The sequence below is a fragment of the Eulemur rufifrons genome, chromosome 2, assembly GCF_041146395.1.
Source record: "Eulemur rufifrons isolate Redbay chromosome 2, OSU_ERuf_1, whole genome shotgun sequence".
Lineage (NCBI taxonomy): Eukaryota > Metazoa > Chordata > Mammalia > Primates > Lemuridae > Eulemur > Eulemur rufifrons.
This window is the reverse complement of record NC_090984.1, coordinates 125761519-125780832: the sequence shown is the minus strand read 5'-3', so window position 1 is coordinate 125780832 and position 19314 is coordinate 125761519. Positions and strand designations below refer to the sequence as shown.

At 62.8% G+C, this 19314-nt stretch overlaps 1 protein-coding gene across 5 annotated transcripts in view; it reads left to right on the top strand.

Annotated features, from left to right (window-relative positions):
- Positions 1 to 18922, top strand: part of BRF1 (BRF1 general transcription factor IIIB subunit) — a 64603-nt gene extending 45681 nt beyond the window's left edge. For 4 of the 5 annotated variants that reach the window (XM_069490812.1, XM_069490786.1, XM_069490804.1 and 1 more), the window contains 13 exons: positions 248 to 397; positions 1654 to 1747; positions 3214 to 3340; positions 4301 to 4340; positions 4430 to 4522; positions 7428 to 7697; positions 9361 to 9422; positions 10330 to 10411; positions 10493 to 10548; positions 11700 to 11956; positions 15844 to 15895; positions 16832 to 17003; positions 17634 to 18922. In XM_069490812.1, coding sequence (XP_069346913.1) covers positions 248 to 397; positions 1654 to 1747; positions 3214 to 3340; positions 4301 to 4340; positions 4430 to 4522; positions 7428 to 7697; positions 9361 to 9422; positions 10330 to 10411; positions 10493 to 10548; positions 11700 to 11956; positions 15844 to 15895; positions 16832 to 17003; positions 17634 to 17671 — 1493 coding nt within the window. In that variant the 3' untranslated portion in view covers positions 17672 to 18922. The remainder of the gene's footprint in view (positions 1 to 247; positions 398 to 1653; positions 1748 to 3213; positions 3341 to 4300; positions 4341 to 4429; positions 4523 to 7427; positions 7698 to 9360; positions 9423 to 10329; positions 10412 to 10492; positions 10549 to 11699; positions 11957 to 15843; positions 15896 to 16831; positions 17004 to 17633) is intronic. The other variant, XM_069490795.1, reaches the window with a different exon arrangement.
- Positions 18923 to 19314: the final 392 nt, after the last annotated feature.

Below are 19314 nucleotides of genomic sequence, written 5' to 3'. Positions count from 1 at the left end.
GCCTGGTGGCGGGAAGGCAGTCGCTCTCTTTGGCACAGTGTCTGCAGCCCCTGCAGCTGAGGGTCAGGAGGCCGTCAGGACGGGGGGCCCCTGGGGCTCTTGTGTGCATGGAAAGACAGGGTCGCCCAAGTCTGGGGGTGCCCTCTGGGCTGTGTTGTGTGTACCGTGCACGCACACTCTAAAGGCTCCTTGCAAGGTGTGCTCTTGGCATCGGTGAGGCTGGCGCTGAGGGCTGTGTCTGCCGCAGACCCATGCCTGTACATCCCACGCTTCGCCCACCTGCTGGAGTTCGGGGAGAAGAACCATGAGGTGTCCATGACAGCCCTGAGGCTCCTGCAGAGGATGAAGAGGGACTGGATGCACACCGGCCGGCGCCCCTCGGGCCTCTGCGGAGCAGGTACGGCGGGAGTCCCAGGCCCCTTCCTGTGGGACGGTGCCCTCAGTCCCGGAATCACACCGGCCCAGACTCGCTGGCCACTGCGGTCGAGTTCTCTGTCCTGACTCTTGAGCAGGCCGAGCCCGAGTCGTGCCTGTGTTCCCAGAGCTGGCCTCGCACTGCGAGCAACCTCCCCGCCGCCTGGGCCTAGCACTGACCTGTCTTAAGGGTCCTGGGCCCTCGAGGCCTTTCCTGGCTCTCCTGTCAGCCTCTGCAGGCCCCAGGATAAGGGACAGGACCCTCGCAGGCAGAGTGGACTGGCCGGCTCCCTGGTCCTGACCCTGCGTTGCCCGCTTGTAGGGAGAAGCCGCACAGAGTGCCTGGCTCCTGGCATGGTTACCGGTGTGGCCTCTCAGCTGAGATGCCAAGTTGTTACTGCAGGCGGTGCCCGGGGCTTTCAGGCTAATCTGCCACCCCCAGCAGGACAGCTGATTGGTCACACTCTGAGGGCCCCTCTGGGTGCAGCTCGCACGTAGACCCTGGCTTAGCTCCAGGTGTTGGTGGGGTAGAGGGGACATGGTCTGGCTAACTGTGCAGCCCCTGCGCAGGGTGAGCCCCTCGGGTCGGCAAGGCCCTCACTCCCCTCTGGTGCCCACAGGTTCTACTCCTTTCCAGAAGGCCAGGTGCCAGTGTCCCTGCACTCTGCTAAAGGCAGGATTAATGTGACTGGACATTCATTTTCCATCTAAAAACCTGATTTCCACATTTGCATATCTGCACTGCAGGGCCCAGGCCTCTCTGAGGCCCACGACAGCCCACCTGGGGCATCCCCCTTCCCACCCTGGCCTGGGCCCTGTCCTCAGACTCCTCACTCCCGTCACAGCCAGCGTTTCACACACGTCATCTCGAAGTTCGCTAATTGCTCTGAGGGGTTGCATCAAAGCAGCTCTCCAACCCTCTGTTTTCATTCTTGTATTTAAAAGTGGAGTGTGGTAGAGCACCTCCTCCACGAGGTAGAGAATGTGGTGGTCCCAGAAGTCCCCGCAGAGCACGGGAATGCTCAGAAACGGTAGATGTGCCTGGTCAGCCGCCGCTCCTCTAGAGTGGCTGCACCAGGCGAGGGTCTTGCTGCTCCGGCACAGATAAATTGTGCCCAGGCCGTCACCTCCCTAAGCGCAGGGCTGGTCCCAGCCATCCTGAGCTGCAGCAGAGATGCTGTGCTTTCTTGGTTCCCAGTCCTGGCCAGGGCTTACGAGGACCCTCTTGTTCCTTTCTAGCACTTCTGGTGGCAGCCAGAATGCATGATTTCAGGAGAACCGTCAAGGAGGTCATCAGCGTGGTCAAAGTGTGCGAGTCCACACTGCGGAAGAGGTAGGCAGCTCTGGCCAGGGTGCGGGGACCATGCCAGCGTCTGGTCCATCCAGCTGAGCGAGGCCTGCTTGCCAGAGCCACTGCTGCCTCCCAGGGTCCTGCTGCCTCCGGCCTGGTTGTGCGGTGGTGCTGGTGCCCAGGACCCAGCGTGGCCCTGATTGCACAAGGGCTCACATGTGCTGGGGGCCACCCCACCTCCCTCCCCAGTGTTCTCTTCCAGTCCTCCTGGGGCCCAGCCCTGCCCAAGAAAGGTATCCCCTTCCTTTCCACCCCAGTGTTTCTACGTTAAGGTGGAGGTTGTGACATTGCCCTCAGTCACACGCAGGAGGCAGGCAGGAGGTCAGGTGGAACAGCAGTGAGAGGCCTCACGTGTCTCCTGTTTGATGTGGCCCATCCTGGACTTTGAGATCCTGAGTGACCCGTCCCCCACTGGGAAGCCGGAGTCACATGAGGGCCGTTGCAAAACGGCAGTGAGCCTGGCAGACGTGGGGCAGGGGGCTGCGCAGTTCTGCTGTGTTGCTGACAGCAGTTACTCACAGCTCGTCTGGAGGGACAGCTTCATGGGAATAGACCTGACAAGGGAAATACGACAGCGAGTTCTTACAGACCTGTAGTGGCTGCTATGTTTATCGCAAATCGGAAACACCTGATTGCTGGTTTCAACTGAGATCGTATCCTATGGCGCTTTCCGAAAGCAGATGGAAAGTTAATTTTGCCTTATATATTTGGCCTCTAATTCTCTTTAAAAATGATTTTACTAAACATTTTGGGCCAGGCGCGGTGGCTCACGCCTGTAATCCTAGCACTCTGGGAGGCCGAGGCGTGAGGATCGCTCAAAGTCAGGAGTTCAAGACCAGCCTGAGCAAGAGCGAGACCCTGTCTCTTCTAAAAATAGAAAGAAATTATCTGGACAAGTAAAAATATATATAGAAAAAATTACCCAGGCATGGTGGCGCATGCCTGTAGTCCCAGCTACTCGGGAGGCTGAGGCAGGAGGATTGCTTGAGCCCAGGAGTTTGAGATTGCTGTGAGCTAAGCTGACGCCACGGCACTCTAGCCCAGGCAACAGAGCGAGACTCTGTCTCAAAAAAAAAAAAACCCCACCATTTTGAAGATTGAATAAAATGTAGAAGAGTTGATAAGAGTTAAGCCTCAGTCAGTCACAGAAGCGCAGGCTCCATGCCTGCCGGGGCCTGGCTCAGCCTCCTTCCCGCTCTGTGTCTTGCGACCGGCATCCCGGGGCGTATGTGTGGAAATGAAGAGGGTGCCCGTGGGCTTTTCTCCAGGGACCTGAGTTACTGCCAGGATTGGGGGTGGGGGGCAGGACGCTGTTGGGAAGCAGCTGGGCTCGCATTTGTAGCTGAGTGTGGCTGGGGAACCCGGCCCCGTGGAGGGACCGTCCGGTACACTCAGTTTCCAGTGGCTGTTCTCAGGGCACTGGACTCCGCTTCACATCTCTGTTTTAGGCTCACAGAATTTGAAGACACCCCTACCAGCCAGCTGACCATCGATGAGTTCATGAAGATCGACTTGGAGGAGGAATGTGACCCCCCCTCGTACACGGCTGGACAGAGGAAGCTGCGCATGAAGCAGGTAGCGCCGGCCTCACGCCTGGCTGCGCCTCACCTGCTCGGCAGCCGTGTTTCTCGTAGATGTGCAGCCCTGACACTTCACACCTGTCATTTCTCAATACGTGGCTCAGTTGCACAGGCCAGACTGTCTGCAGCCGGGCCCGGGCTGCGTGTGTGGCCGGCTGGCGGCGCGTGGCTTGGCTTCGTGAGGCCTCAAGCAAGGGGCCCTGACTCACCACACGTGGAGCCGGAGCCCCAGCACCTCCACCTTGGCTTTGCTGCCAGCCTTCCGCCCCCACTGGGCCCCTCCCCACAGAAGCACTTAGTGTCTGGTTTTGTTCCAAAATGCTAGGATATAAAGTAGATTCCCAAAGTGATATGTACTTTGGAATATACCGAAAGTCCAATGAAGTGCAAAATGCCCCATCTCACCGCCTGGAGGCAGCCTCTGCTCAAGGTGTATTTCCTTCCGTTACTGTGTTGTGGGCTTTTGTAGGCCCAGCTCTGTCACAGTCAGGGCCTGGCAGGACACATGCCACACGCTATGGGGTGGCTACAGGGAGGGACAGCCAGGGCCAGAGCGGGGACTGAACCCTGGAGGGGACACACAGGAACCCTGCACACGGCCGCGGGGGCAGACATTCAGCGCCTGCCTGCTGGCTTGCGCCTGGCTTGGGAGGGAAGCTGAGGAGCCCCCGGTCCAGGGGCGGTGCAGCCGTGGTGGTCTTGCTTCTGCCTGCAGCACCCTACGCCGGCCAGGGCCCTGCTCTCCCTGTGTCCAGCACGGGGACTCTGAGAGGCAGGCCTCTCTCCAGGCCAGGCGCAGGTGGGGCCCACGGGTCCATCTCTGCTGCTTTTCTCCGGGCAGCCCCAGTGGGGCGAGTAGGGCAGCCTGTGGTCGGTGAGGCCCTGGGGGCGTCCCTGGAGGCTCCAGTTCCCGCGCAGTGGACCCCTCACTAACGCTCTCCTCCTGTACTTTCAGCTTGAACAGGTCCTGTCAAAAAAACTGGAGGAGGTTGAAGGTAACCAACCACTATTCTCATATAGATACTTTAGTTTTGTCAGAAAAATTGATTTGTGCTAACTCTATGCTTTTAACTCCCTACTCTAGGTGAAATATCCACTTACCAAGACGCCATTGAGATTGAGCTAGAGAACAGCCGGCCAAAGGCCAAGGGGGCCCTGGCCAGCCTGACCAAGGATGGTGAGCGCGCCCTGCCCTCTCGGCCACCTCCCCCGTGTGCTGACCTTTTAATCTAGCCCCTCCTGCCACCCCCTTCCTGGGCCATCTGGTCCTACGTCACAGGGCCACCTTCGGGCTCCAGTACCCTGTCCTGAGTGTCCTGCTGCTCCTGGACACCCTCCCCCCGGCCCCCCAGTCTCCCCCCAGCCCTCTCCCTGGCCAGTCTCCATCCCTGTGCCCTCGGGCTGCCGTCCTGAGGCCCTCGGGCCATTATGCTCACACCTGGCCCCACTGCTGCCTGCAGGAGAGACCTCAGCCTCCCTCCTTGTGCTCAGGCCGTGTGCTGGGCTGCGGGAAGCCGGCTGTGGGTACAAGTTGGCCTGCACCCCTCTCCCCCGCTAAGGGGGCCCGTGCACATCCAGTTTCCAATTTGGGGCTTTCAGGGCAGCTGCAGCGTCCTGAAACAGGTCTGCCCGTGCTCACCTTGTTCCCCATGATGCGGGGTGCTGCCTTCCTGGCACGTAGGGGCCCTCTGGGCTGTTCTGAGGTCTTTTCTGGGGACTGGGTGAGATGCGCACTGTCCGTGCTCATGGACACCAGCCGGCCCCGTTGCTCTCTCTGCATGTTGGAGCCAGCACCACTCGCTGATGCTTCCTGCCCCTGATCAGAGATGGTTGGCGTCTGGAAGGAAAGGGGCCACCTCCTCATGCCCCTGTGGGGTTTTGCGGCCACTCTTGTTTATTTTTGCATGTAAACATTAGGATCCTCTTGCCTGTCCCCTGCCAGCCCATTTCTCTGCTTCACCTAGGAGCTTGGACAAAGTGGGCGACATCCTTACTCTGACCCTACTCTGTCTCCTCCTCCTGGGAGCAGCCCTCTCTTCCCTCCCGGGTTTCTCCTCCCCATGCAAAAGCCCTGCGATGTCCCTCATCCAGGCCCTGCCACCTCCTCTGTTGCTGCCGTAAATGGTCCTGTTGTGCCGACTGTGAAGGACACTGAATGCCACGTGCTAACCTTGTGCTGTCGTGTTGGGGGGAACTCTCCCGTCCCTTTTAATAGTGTCCAACTTATCACTGGGTTTTGCAAGTGATGAGTTTTGTCATCTACAAACAGCGATTCTGTTACCGTTTCTCACCAGGTTTTATGCCCCGAATTTCTTTCTCACGTCTAGTCTGTTGCTTGGTCCCTGAGCACTTCATGGAATCACGTTGGTGGCTGCGGGCACAATCCCGGCTTCCAGGCAGGGCCTCCTGTGCCTCCCCGGGATACAGGGCACAGCCTGTGGGCCGGGATGGCAGGGTCTGTCACGTGGAGGAAATGCCCACTCGTGTTTTCACGCGTGTCCCTGTCTCAAGCAAGTGTCCCAGATGTGTGTAGGGTCAGTGGAGAGACCACAGCCCGTTCCTCTGATGTGCGCATGTGATCCATCGTGGTGGCCTCCCGCATCGGGCCTGCCTGGGGTCCACCGAGGCACCGCTCGGCCACAGTGGCTCAGGCCACCCTGTTGGTGCTTACACCGGAGTGTCCGTCCCGTCCATTTGCAGGGCTGAGTGAAGTTGTGTCTTATGATACTTTTGATTTATTTTTGTCTCTGAATTTTCTTTTTTGTCATTTCTTACTTTTCGTAGTTTTGTTTTCTGGGTTTTTTCCCAGCTGGTTATTGATTTCCCTATTAATCCAGTTTTCGAGTTGATGCATTGGCTCTCCTGCCTTCCTGCTTGCCAGGTGAGTAGCCTGCGCTTTATCTACGTGCCCCTGGCAGCTTCTCCCAGACCCCGTCTCTCAGTCCCCGCGCGGCTGATTCACCCGGTGTCCTGGTGCCTGCACACGGTCGGGCAGTGGGCTTTTCTCCGGGCATCATTTCAGCTGTGATCCTGCCGTGAAGTGTTTTCAGCTTCTCAGTCTCAGGTTGTGTTTTCCTCTTCCCTGTATGAGGAGTTTTGAAAGTTCTGGGGAATGGGCCGTGGTTTTCGATTTTCTTGCCGATTTCTGCTCTCCTTGCCTGGGACCAGGGAGTGTTGCCGGCCCCTCCCCCTTTGATGGTTCGACTGTGTGTTGGTGGCCCGTGTCCACCAACACGGGCATGTTTGCGAGCACCTGTGTGTGCTCGGCTAGGAGGCAGTTGCACGTATTTAAAATGCACCCTTTGGTTTTTGGGTTGTGACATCTACACACACCTGTGAAGCCGTCACCATAATCAGAATGACCCGTGGAACTGTCACTCCCAACGGTGTCCTCAGGCCCCTGAGAGCCCACCCCAGCCTCCCTGCCCCAGGCTGCCACTGAACTGCCGTCACTATGAATCAGCCATGTTTTCTAGAATTTTATATAAATGGGTCACCTAGTACGTGCTGCTTTCCTCTGGCTTTCTTCACTCAGTGTGGTTGTTTTGAGTCGTCCATCGGCAGTTGGTTGCTTTATCATGGTGTCGTGGTCCGTAGATACACTGAAGTTGTCTACGCATTAACCTGTTGGAGGGCATTGGGTTCCTTCCAGTTTGGGACTGTTACAAATAAACTGCTGTGAAATCTGTACACAAGTCTTTGCATGGACGTGTTTTTCCTCTTGGGTAAATGCCAAGGAGCAGAATTGCTGGGTCGTGTGGAAGGTGAGTGTTAGGCCTTTAGGAAGCACCCGGCTGTTGCAGGGCGCCCACGCCATTGCACTCCCGCTGGCAGTGCTCTTAGTGTTTTCTGAACGTTTACGCTTCTGGCTCACCGAGGTCTGCGAGCCGTCCGCGATCGTTGTGTAAAGTGCTAGGCGTGGGTCAGGCTCATCCTTGTGCGCATGGGCGGCCAGCACTGTTTGCTGACGGTCCGTCTTTCCCACTGGTTATCTGGCAGCCGGGCGCAGTGTCTCTCGTCCGAGAGCAGACTCGCTCTGCGCTCTCCGGGCTAAGGCGGGTGTGCGGGTCGTGTGTCCCTAGGCTCCGTCGAGGACACCACGTCCAGCTTGCTTGGAGAGGAGGACACGGAGGACGAGGAGCTGGAGGCCGCTGCCAGCCACCTGAACAAGGACTTCTACCGGGAGCTCCTTGGCGGCAGCACCCCAGGCAGCTCAGAAGCCGCAGGAGGCCCTGAGGCGGGCAGCAGGCCCCCAGCCCTGGAGTCCCTGCTGGGCCCCCTGCCCACAGCGGCCAGCCTGGGCATCTCTGACTCCATCCGAGAGTGCATTTCCTCCCAGAGCCGGGACCCCAGTGAGTACCACGGTGGGTGGGGGACAGAGTGACCTGGAAGCCGACATTGTCTGTCTGGGAGGTTCTAGCAGGGTGGGCTTGGGTGGGGCACTGCCACTCCTCCCGCTCAGGCCTGTGAGAGCGGTCAGTGGTCCCAACACGAAGAGCTGGGTGTTTGCCAATACCCCAAATGCCCATCAGGTTTTGTCACCCTCACTGGGACTGTCTGCTGGCCACAGGCTCCCTCCTGCCTCAGCAGCCCCTTGCTGGCATGTGGCCCAAAGCCCTGAGAGCCCATGGGCACCATGTGGAAATTGTAATCACGCTGAGAAGTCATGCTGGGAGTTGTGGAGGGGCCTGCGGGGCAGGGACCAGCCTTTCTTGCCCTTCCTCCATGTGTGTGATGCGGTGGCAGAGCCCAGACGGGTCACATCTCCACTGCTCAGAGGAACGTTGCTTGCTGAGCTTGGCACAGCAGTGACAAGACACCCTGAGCAGGGCATGGCCACCCCGCCCCACGGTGCCCAGACCAGGCCACGGCAGACAGTCCTGCTGTTCCTCACTCCTCCCGTTCTGTAAAACGTCATCGAGGTCAGGGCCAGGAAGGGCCAGGTGGTGGCAGCTCTAGGAGAAAGCAGGTGGTCCCGTCCCTGCACCCTGCCAGGACAACCCTTCCTGGCAGCACAGAGCCTGGTCCCTCCCTTGGCACTTCACCCCCAGGCCCTGCCTGCACCAGGCACCTGGGCTTGGCCTCTGTCCACGAGGCGCCTCCTTGAGGGTCGCTGCGCAGTCCATGGATGGGTGTTTATCGAGCGACCTCTGGGCCAGGCCTGGAGATGGATAGTCACGCACCTGCCCTTGTGGCGGGGGTTGCTGTGTTAGCAGAGGCACTGGGCAGAGGGCCCGTGCAAAGGCCCTGGGGCAGCCAAGGTACAGTGACCTCAGAGCAGAAAGGGCCATTCTGGCCAGAGCTGAGAGAGCAAGGGGAACGAGGCAGGCCGGGGAGGGTCTCGGGGGAACGTCTGAGCACCGAGAGCAGCCATCGGGGCCTCAGTCCCGGAGCGGCGTGGCAGGAGCGAGCCCCAGACAGCCTGGCTGCGTGACTGGACTTGACAGGACTCAGCCGACGGGCGGCGAGGGTTTGCAGAGGGGACAGACTGCCCTGATTCTGGGCTCTGCAGAGCGTGCCCTCAACCACGCCGGGCAAGAGGGTGGTGGCCACAGGTTTGGGGACAGCCTGGGCACAGTAACGGGAGGCTCCCTGAGTCACCGTCATTTCTACCCCCAGGCCTGAGAGCACCACACCCGGAATCCGCAGCCCTTCCTCTGCGGCAGGACTTACGTCCCCTGGGCCCCGCTCACCACCGTGCCCCCTTCCCTCTGTCGGGCCGGAGAGCTGTGTCTCCCAGTCTAAGAAAAGCTCGTTTCTTACGCTAAAGCCCAGGAGTGTCGAGTAGCTTTATTGTAGCTTCAGTTTAGTGTCCTGCTTTCTTCACGTGGCGCCTGAAGTGAGCATTTAGAGAAACACAAGGCCATGTCGGGCAAGTGCTGGGACTGCAGTGCAGAGCGGGAGCTTCTAGAAGCCCCTTGGCCCAAACCCCAGGGTGTGAGCCAGCCAGATGGTGTTTGTGCCCCTCTAATCAGAACTGACCCTCGGTGACACTGACACTGTGCTTCCCTCTAGCAGACACCTCCGGAGATGGTGAGCTGGACCTCAGTGGCATCGACGACGTTGAGATTGACAGAGTAAGCCCTGCGTGGCCCTCACCTTCCCAGCAGGCAGTTGGCTCTGCGGCCGGGACAGCACGGGGACGGGGGTGGGGTTGGCGGCCTCGCCTGCCCAGGGCTGGCCTTTGGCCTCTGGGATGGTTGCCCCTTGGCCTCTCCAGACACTCCCTGGCCTGAGGTGGTCTCGTGGTCTAGCCCACCACTGTCCCCAGCCCCACCCTTCTAGACTGGCTCCAGGGCGGTCACCGCAAACGCATGCCCTTCCCACGGGAAGCCAGAGCCAACCTCTGGGCCGGTGCCCACCGGTAGGGCCCTGCACTCTGCACCTGGCCTTTGCCACCACCTGGGCACGTGGCCTGTGGTAAACACAAGTCCCACCCGGGTTGGGCCCATTCGGGGGTCTCCAGTCACGGAGGCGCCCGCTGACTCCAGGGGTATCGAATACCTCAAGTTCTGGGGCGCGAGTCGTTTGTTCTGGCTCCTCGCTGTTGATCTCAGCAGTACTTGCCCTCTGTCAGGCAAGGAGTCTGTCTTCCTTCGATTTTATGACCACGTGGTGCCCAGAGCCGGCTGCCATTTGCTCCTAAACTGGCACCTCACAGCCTCACCTGGGCTCTTCATGGGACCCGGGGCCCTGCCCTCTGGCTGGCCGGCATCGTGGTGGCGGTGGGGCCTGGGAGTGCCACAGCGCTGGCTCACAGACAGCCTGCGTGGGTGGCCTCGGAAAGGGCAGTGGAGCAAGGGGTGTCCCCAGCCTGTTCTCGGCCACGAGGCCTCAGCCTGGTCTCCACACGGAATGGAGGCCTGCCCGTGTACCCCTCCCTCGACAATTTACGTGCACACACGGGACGCGCTCACTGGCGAGAGAGCTTAGCCCGCCCTCGGTGTGAAAGAAAGTTGACGGCAGCTCCCTGTGCTTGCCCAGTACATACTGAACGAGTCCGAAGCCCGCGTGAAGGCCGAGCTGTGGATGAAGGAGAACGCCGAGTACCTGCGAGAGCAGAGGGGTAAGCGCCCCCTGCCCACCCCCCGGGCCCCGGCCTGGGGCAGGGCCGCTGCTGACACGGGCCGCTGTGTTCAACTTGCAGAGAAAGAGGCGAGGATAGCCAAGGAGAAGGAGCTCGGCATCTACAAGGAGCACAAGGTAGGCATCTCGTGACGCACCAGGAGCCTCTTCTGGGAGACGTCCAAGTTCGTAGGAGGAAACCGTCTCTGTGGAATGTTTCTTCCGTGTGTGTCAAGAGCAGCCACAGACCCTGAACCCATGTCCCTGGCCACAGGCACCCCGGTGTCAGCTTCACCACAGGTGGACGGGCCCCTCAGCTTGGGCAAGGTCCTGAGTGTGACTCCAGGGTAGACTTGGTGGAGACTCAGGGCTGGACACTGAGGTCCCTGGACTCGAGTCCCTTGTCAAGGACACAAGAGGCCCCACCTCTGTGTCCGGGTCTTTGTTCTTCTGGTGACCTGGGAAAGCTCATGGCGACTGGGCTCAGCGGCTCACTCCACGGTTTGAACATAATGTTGATAACATGGTAAATTTGGAAGTGGTTCTATGTCTGAGTGACTGAACAGGAGAAAGGACAGGTCCACTTCCAGTGACACTGGGCTTCCCAGCACCACGGGGAGGGAGGCCCAGAGGACAGACACATGGCCTGCCAGCTCGGGAGGACCCCTGGGGAGTTCAGGTGGGACCCCACCCACCTGACAGCATATCCCACCCTCTGCTGGGGGCTGCGCAGGGAAGGCTGGTGTGCAGGAAGTGAGGTGGGGGCTGGCATGAGCTGGCACAGCCAGGGTGGCCCAAGGCCGGCTGGTGGGGCCCAACCCGTGCAGGCTGCTCGCCGAGGTGGTCTGTACTCCCGCCCTTGGGATGAGATCTGTGATCCTTGACCCTGGCCTCAGTGCTGGGACAGGTGGTCTGTCTGTGTTCTGGTGATGTCCCTGCTGTGGTCCTCACAAGGCAGCACCTCCCTCTGCCACGTTCATGTGGCCCTGTGCTGGGTCAGGCGCCGGGGGTCCGAGTGGTGGACCATGGGCAGGTCTGCTGCTGTTGCTGCCTCACGGCCCCTCGGGCACCCAGCCGGCCGGACACCGCAGGGCCTTGCCCCAGCCCAGGGCCGAGGGGCTGCCCTCAGTGCCCACTCAGCTGGGAGGGCGCGGCTGGACTTGGGCTGGCTGGGACCCCTGCCCCACCCCACGCTCGGCTCCCTGTGGGGACTGATGGCCAGGCGCTGCCCTCCCCACGCCCACCCACGCGTGACTCACAGCAGACATTTCTTTTGTGCTTCGATCAAGCCCAAGAAGTCTTGCAAACGACGGGAGCCCATTCAGGCCAGCACAGCCGGGGAGGCCATTGAAAAGATGCTGGAGCAGAAGAAGATCTCCAGCAAGATCAACTACAGTGTGTTGCGGGACCTCAACAGCACGGGCTCGGGCAGCCCGCGGGGGGAAGACGCCCGGCCCGAGGACAGGGCCAGTGCCAGGAAACTGTCACGGAGGAGAATGCCAGCCAGCAGAAATGGGGCCGACCCCGTGACCAGCGTGGGGAAGAGGTACCGTCCTGTCCCGTCAGGGTGGGTGTCGGGGCAGGCCGAGGCCTGAGGCCTCAGGTCTGGGGGCGGTCATGGGCTGACTGGGGCTTGCGGAGCGCCCAGAGCCATGTTTGCCCGACTGCGCGAGGGGGAATGGCGGGCTGTCTCCACGTGTGGGCGTCGACTGGGTCCTGACTGCCCTTCGCAGGTGGGGCTGTGAGCTGAGGGGGGCTCCGGCCCTCAAAGTGTCCTGCAGTGCCGGGGTCCGCTCTGCCTCAAGGAGGCGATGGGACGCTTGGGCCCCTTCTCCAGCCCAGGGTTGGTTTCATGGGAGAGGAGCCAGCCACAGCGCTCGCGGCCCCTCTGTGCGCCCCGGGCTGCTGAGCAAGGAGGACGTGGGTAGAGAAAACGGGACACAGGACGGGTCAAGGGCCTGAATGTGCTGGCCTCGGCGAGCCAGACAGCACTGTCCTGCAGCTCCGCCAGGGGCCACCCTGAGGGTGTCTAAGCCACATGTGGCCCTTGTTGCCCCAGGCTAGAGCCAGCCTCTGTGCCATGGCCATCGGGCAGTGGCTGCAGGCTCTCCTGCTGAGGCCACGGCCCTGAGGGCCCGGCCACGCCCACGCTGGTCAGTGCCTTCCCCCGGCCACGGAGACGGAGACGGGGCTGGGCGGCTCAGCTCCGTCAGCACCCAGCCTGCCGTGGGCGGTTGCGCCACGTCTCCAGGGCCCCGGGCCACACGAGTGCTCTTCCTGGCCCTGTGGGATCTTCAGTCTGGTCTTCCAGCTGCTGCTGCGTGTGGGGAAGCGCTGAACCACGGCACGTGCCTCTTGTTCCCATCAGCCCTGTTGGTCTCCTGTTGTCTATAGAGGTTTTCTGTGGCCTTTTGAGTTCTTGGGTAGCTGCTCTGTCACCTGCCAAAGTTGGCTGTGTTGCTGTCCCCCTGCCGTCGCTGTCCCCCTGCCGTTGCTGTCCCCCTGTTGTCGCTGTCCCCGTGTGCCGCTTTGCGAAGGAGCTTTACTTGCTTTCTCAGCAGCCGTGGGATGAATCCCTGGCACGGCCTCCTTGTGGGCGGGGGAGGCCTGGCAGGCAGAGGTGGGGTCGGAGCAGGTCCCGTGGCTCAGAGCCCTGCGCCTGAGCACTCGGAGGTGGGACCGAAGCTGTGTCTGAGCCTGCCTCGGCCGCCTCTGGCCACCCGGCCAGGCCTCTGGCCGCGCTGGGAGGGTGCCGGCCCGTGCAGTGACGCTGGCGCCCAGTCACTGGGTTCGCAGCCCCCTGCATCCCATCTGAGCAGCTGGCCTGGGCACGCCCTGGGGGTGGGTGTGTCTGTGTGTGTGCCCGTGGCACGTGTGCGCGTGTCTGTGTACTCGTGTCTGTATGTGCGGCTTGCTCCATTGGTAGCCTATTGACCTTCCCCCGGGCGGCCAGGACTTGAGTCTGTGAGCATTTAACATCCTGAGAAAGGAGTAGGGAGGCCTCGGGGGTGGGGAGCCGGGCCTGGGCAGCTCAGGCAGTTCCGGCAGGGCAGGGAACGGGAAGGGGCTCCGTGAGGCAAAAGGGCAGGTCCTAGTTTGTCCCCACAGTCCTTGGGGACAGCCTTTCGTCTACACTGGGAGATGAGGAAAGAGGGGCTTGGGCAGGCCGCAGCACCGAGCGGGGCAGGAGCAGCCCCAAGACCACAGCGTCACTTGGTGGCAGAGGCTGCGCTTCACAGTCTGGCTGCTTGAATGGCCCCTCCTCAGTGCCGGGCCCCTCATCCCCCTTCTGGTTGCCCCACCCGTCACCGTCTGGCCAGCTGCTCCCCTGGCCCTGCACTGGGATGGGGGCTCCATCTGAGGACGGCCACAGACCCAAGCCGGGTGATGCAGGGGCTCAGGTAGCCACTGCCTCTGAGCTTCTCTCCCCTCCCCCGCACTCCACGGGCACTCGTGGTCCCTCGGTGGGCCCTGAGCGTGGGCTGCTGTGACCCGCAGGTCTTGCCTCTGCCCAGGCGGGTCGGTCTGCTCTTGTGCGAGCCCCTGTAGCCCCTGTCTGGGTCTCCCCCTCCGGGGGAGGCAAAGGAGCAGGCGTGGGCTGCAGCCCTCAGCACCCACCTCTGGAAGGGGACCGAGGCAGACCCAGCAGGCACGCCGCCTCCTGCCCTGCTCACAGGCTCTGGGCTTCTCCCTGCCAGGCTCCGGCAGAGCAGGATCAGGGCCCCAGGAACCAGGTGTGGCGTTTGCCATCCAGGCCAGGAGGGGCAGCAGCTGGAACACAGTGGTGGGTTTGGGTGAAAGGTGGGGGAAGCAGCCCCAGGTCCCCCAGGCCTCTGGCTGGCTGGGGACCAACCAGGCAAACAGGCCCCGGGCCAAGGAGATGCTGGGCAGGAATTTGTTCTCTGGGTATTTGCAGACGCTCCCTTGGGGCCTGGGGTTCACGCAGGATCCTGTGGAGACCGACCGCGGCACACTGGAGGACGGGAAGCTCCAGGGACAGGCCCCACGGTTGGGCCCAGACCCTGCCCCACTTTGGCCATCGTGCTCTGGGACCCTTGTGGTTTCTTGCCCTTGAGTACCAGCCATCCTGACTGAACCCCAAGTTCTCTGGCCCGGCCTCCCCTGTAGGGAGCTCTGTGGCCACGCAGGGTGAGGGCTGGCACAGCCGCCTCCTGGTTCTGGCGAATCTGGCTTTTTCTGCCAGAGCCTTGGGACATTGCTGCATGTCTTGTGGCTTCAGGTCATAGGTGGGGACAGGGAAGGCCTGTCCCTGCAAGAGCGACTGCATCCTGATGTGAGTTTTCTAGTCTAGTTACCGTTTCTGATCAGGTCACGGTTTTCTTGTCCCCTGGCCTTGCCCTTGCGTCTGTCCTCTGTTCCTCCCATCTGGCTAAGGTGTGGCCTGTCTGAAGCCAGAGAAACTGCTCCTTGAGCCAGTGGGGTCTCGGGGCCAATTGCAGATCCCCCTGTGCCCTCCTTGGCAGGGGCCTGCTGGCTGGATCTTCCTAGAGGAGGGGCTGTGCAGAGAGCAGCCCCGGGCCTGCCCCGTGGACGCCAGCCCTGCCCTGGTGGGGAGACCACAGCGGGGCACCTGCCCTGGGCGAGGTCCGCCTACCGAGGAGAGGCTGCTGTGCTGCAGAACGGGCCTGGGGGGCGCGGGGTGGGCAAGGCAGCACGGCCTGGTCTGGGGGTGGGTGTCAGCAGGCCCCGCGCTGTGTGCTCGCGTGTGCTCCCTGCTCACAGCAGGCGGGAGGCCTTGGGGAGCCTCGCCAGGAGCGGGCCCAGCACCTGGGCTGACCAGGTTCCCTCTGCCTCAGGCCTCGGGCCTGGCCCACACATGGGTGCCAGCTCCGTGTTTAGTGCTCTGCAAATGTCCACCTGCTCCAGGGTCCCTTCCCGGTGCCCATAGGGCTCATCCAGCACGTCACAGCAGGGCAGGGCCAGGCCTCTGAGGGCCCAGCTGCAGAGTGTGTGGCTCCAGCCCTCCGACTGCCCACACGGCTGTGCTTCCCATCCTCCCCCACAGGCCCAGAGCCCACTCACACCGGCCTGCACGGACCCAGGTGGCCACAGCAGTGTGTGGGAGGAAAGCCCGCCCCTCTCCTCTGGGGCTCCCCCGTCCCTGGGGCTCCCGCCTCCCCGGGGCTCCCGCCTCCCCGGGGCTCCCGCCTCCCTGGGGCTCCTGCCTCCCCTGGGCGGACCAGCAGCCTCCAGGGACACCTGGCCGTGTGGGGTAGAAGGCACCTCTGTGTTTGGGAGTCTGCCCTTCTTCCCGCTGGGTGAGGCAGGTGCCCCGGGCATCTACACTGGAGCAGGCGTCAGTCCCTCGCGTCCAGCTGGAGGTGGCTGCGACAAGGTGCCTCGGCAGCGGCTCACATCCTCCTGGTTACCAGGAGGCAGGGGCTGAGGCCGCCACACTGTGCTCTCTTTCAGGTTGAGGCCTCTGGTGTCTACACAGCCAGCTAAGAAGGTGGCTACGGGAGAGGTGCGTTGTCGCATGTGGCCTGGGGTAGGGATCTCGGGGAGCAGCTCACTCATTCGTTCCTGAGCCCATTCGTACCATGTGTGAGCCAGTTGGGAACAGGCTCCACACTGGCCTCGCACAGGCAGAGAATCAAGTCCCTGGGAGCCAGGTCTCAGGTTCCAGGAGTGGGCAGGAGGCAAGGACAGGGCCGGCTGAGGGTGAGCGGTCGCCAGTGTGTGCCCAGCGGCCAGAGCACAGCCTGCAGAGCCTCCTCCCTGGGCCTGGCAAGAGCCTTCACGTGGGGAGCGAGGCCCCTGCCCAGGTCTCTGGGTCCCACTCTGTAGCCCAGGGCCTGGCGTGAGGCCTTCCTCTGGGTGACAGCCTTGGCTCGCCAGGCCAGGGCTCAGGGGTCTTCCTCCTGGACCACTACTTGTCGCTGGGCGCTGGTCTGGCCCAGGAGGCACAGGAGCGGCAGGGATGGCTGGTGCAGCTGAAGGCGCTGGCCCAGGGTTAGGGGTGGTGTCACGGGGGGCGAGGGGGCCTGGGCCAGTGCTGGACCACCAGCCTCCCCACAGACTGCTGTGCTACTGGGGACAGGGCCTCGGTGCTGAGACCGTGGTGTCCTTGAGGCTGAGTCCTGCTGTGGGGAAGGAAGCCCTCTGGGTGCTCCCGGCAGTGCACGGGAGAGGGGCTGGGGGGAGGCAAAGGGGCAGGCGTGGGCTGCAGCCCTCAGCAGCCACCTCTGGAAGGGGACCCAGGCAGACCCAGCAGGCACGCCGCCTCCTGCCCTGCTCACAGGCTCTGGGGTTCCCCCGGCCAGGCTCTGGCCGAGCAGGGTCAGGGCCCCAGGAACAGCCCCGGCACAGCCCCTGGCGGACCAGGGGAGTAGCTGAGGCTCGTCCCGGGGAAGGACAGCCCTGGCTCCGCCCGCCATCCCAGAGCCCCCCGTTGTTCCAGGCCTTGCTCCCAAGCCCCCCGGCCCTGGGAGCCCAGCCGGTCAGGCCCGAGGCGGTCCTGGTGGAGAGTGGACCTGTGTCGTACCACCCCGAGGAGGAGGCAGATGAGGAGGACCCTGACGAGGAGGACGGGGAGCCCTGCGTCAGCGCCCTGCAGATGATGGGCGGCAGCGGTGGGTGGGGGCGCCCTCGCCGGCCGGGCCTGAGTCGGTGTGGGGTGTCTCTGCGTGGTTGGTGGCCCACACAGGAATTGGGTGGCGGGGAGGTGGGGGCGGGGGTGGTTCTGGAGAAAGAGAGGTACAAACCGTCTCCCCTTTACAATACCTGAACTCAGGCATCAAACTAAATTTTCATTTCTCCCTGGAAGGAAATTTGAAGTAGGACATTTTGTAAATTGGCCATATTGGCTTTGAGGCCCCAGAGTGTGCTGGAGTTGGCCAGGGTCAGAGGCCAGTTCCACTGGGACAGCAAGGTGTCTGCGTGAAGGCCCGTCGGCCAGCAGAGTGGGGCTCCCGGGTCTACACAGGCCGAGGGTGACATACTGCTCACGTGTGGCTTCAACAGGAACCCAGGCCCCACGCTGTGCACACACCAGCCCCGGGCTCGCAGGGATGAGGAGACCAAAATGGCGGTGCCCGTCAGTGGTGGGGCCGTGTGGGGATGAGGCCGGTGGGGCGGGTATGAGAGCGTCACCAGGGAGCGGCCAGGGCCTGGGGCCCAGGGGCAGGGCAGGAGGATGGCACCTGGGCCCCTTGACCACACAGAGGTCCTCGGCGTCCCTGATTCTCCTCTGTGCTCTGCAGATTACGGCTGTGATGGTGACGACGATGACGGCTACTAAGCGTAGCCTCAAGGCCAGCAGGGCCCCGGCGGTGGTCCCAGCGTATCTCCTGAGGACCAGATGGGCCTCCCAGCCGTGCTCACAGGCACGGGGGCCGAGACTGGGACAGTGGGACAGTGGGACGAGTGCTGCCCTACCTGCTCCGCAGACCATCCCATGGCCACATGTGGCGTCCGTGGTACTTACCGTCGGGATCATGTTTTGAGCAATGGAAGGAATGTTTTTACCTGGCAAGAGAAACAGGACTGAACGTCTACGTGTGTCTGAGCGGACGTGGGCCGGAGTGCCCGAGGCTGCATCCCACAGCGGGGCCCAGGCCGCTGGCCCTCGACCCCCCCACGAACCCCCACTGTAAGGAAGCCGAGGCGTGAGGCAGCCCCACTGCTAGTCCGAGGGAGCGGAGGGCTGAGCGTTGGCCCTGAGGCTGCGGGACCCAGCCCTCCTTGGCCTGCGTGCTCCGCTCCCGCCCGCCCTGTCCGCCTAAGCGCTGTGCCCAGCGCCCTCTGCTGGAGCCTGGTGTCAGGGAAGGCGGTGGGAGGTCAAGGTCTCCCCGAGGTCACTGGGCGCTTGGCGGCTCCCCCACACTGGGTGGCTGTGTTGGACCGGAGGTGCCCTCAGCGGCCAGCTGCAGCCCCTCCTCCTGACCCCACCGCCCTCAGGTCCTGCCCACCGCCTTGCGCCTGGCGCTCCAGGGCCCCGGGTCCCCCCAGGAGGCCGTGCGGCTGGGCATGGTAGACAAGTGTGGTCCGGCAGCTCTGCCGCATCTGCCTGTGCAGCTCGCTGGGCGACGTGGCCAGCCTGCCTGGTGTCCTGGCGCGGGGTGTGCCTGTGGCACACACAGCCGGGACTGGGCTGTGCGTCCATGCGGGGAGGGCAGGCGGGGTCCTGAGCCGCCCTGAGGCCCGGGCCTCTTCACTGGGAGGCCAAGGACCACTGTGGGGTCTTAGCTTGGGCATCAGCGCCCGAGGGGGACGGCAGGTACTTCCAGCCCTGGATGTGGCTCCAGCGTGTCCCCCTAGGAGAGGGTGGCCTCGATGGCAGAGCTGTGCCACAGTGCCCTCCTGGGGCCTAGCCCTCAGCCTCCTGGTGGGGTGGGCTGGGCGTCCTGCCATCGCTCGGCCTCCAGCAGGCCAGACCGCAGCCCCAGAGTGCAGCAGAGTCCTCGTGGCTGTGCTCTCTGCCTCCACCCTGTGGCCAGCCTGCATCCCTGCCTTCTAGAAGGCTGGGGAGAGATGGATTTAGTGAAACAGAGATCTGTTACTTGAACAAAACTGGCTGAGGCTGTTGTCTGTGATTCCTCATCCGGCTCCGTGGCCTGCCTTGTGCCCCGCCAGGGCCCAGGGGTGCTGGGCCTCTCGGGCCGTGCCGCGCAGGCTGGAGACGAGCCTTAGGCGGCCTCCAGCTGGGTGCACCTGTCCCTGGTGTGCCGTGGGAAACCCCAGCTGGGGACGTCCTCAGAGCCAGCCCTTCCAGCTTCGCCAGCACCCGCCACAGGCTGTCCCCACGTCCTGACTGCCTGGGCTCAGGCGAGGGCTGGACTCTGACTCAGGTTGAGAGCTGGGGGCTGCTGGCCGCCGGGCTCAGCCCTTCCTGGCACTCGGCCACAGAGGAGGCTCCAGAAGCCGGGGTGCCCTGAGTGGGAA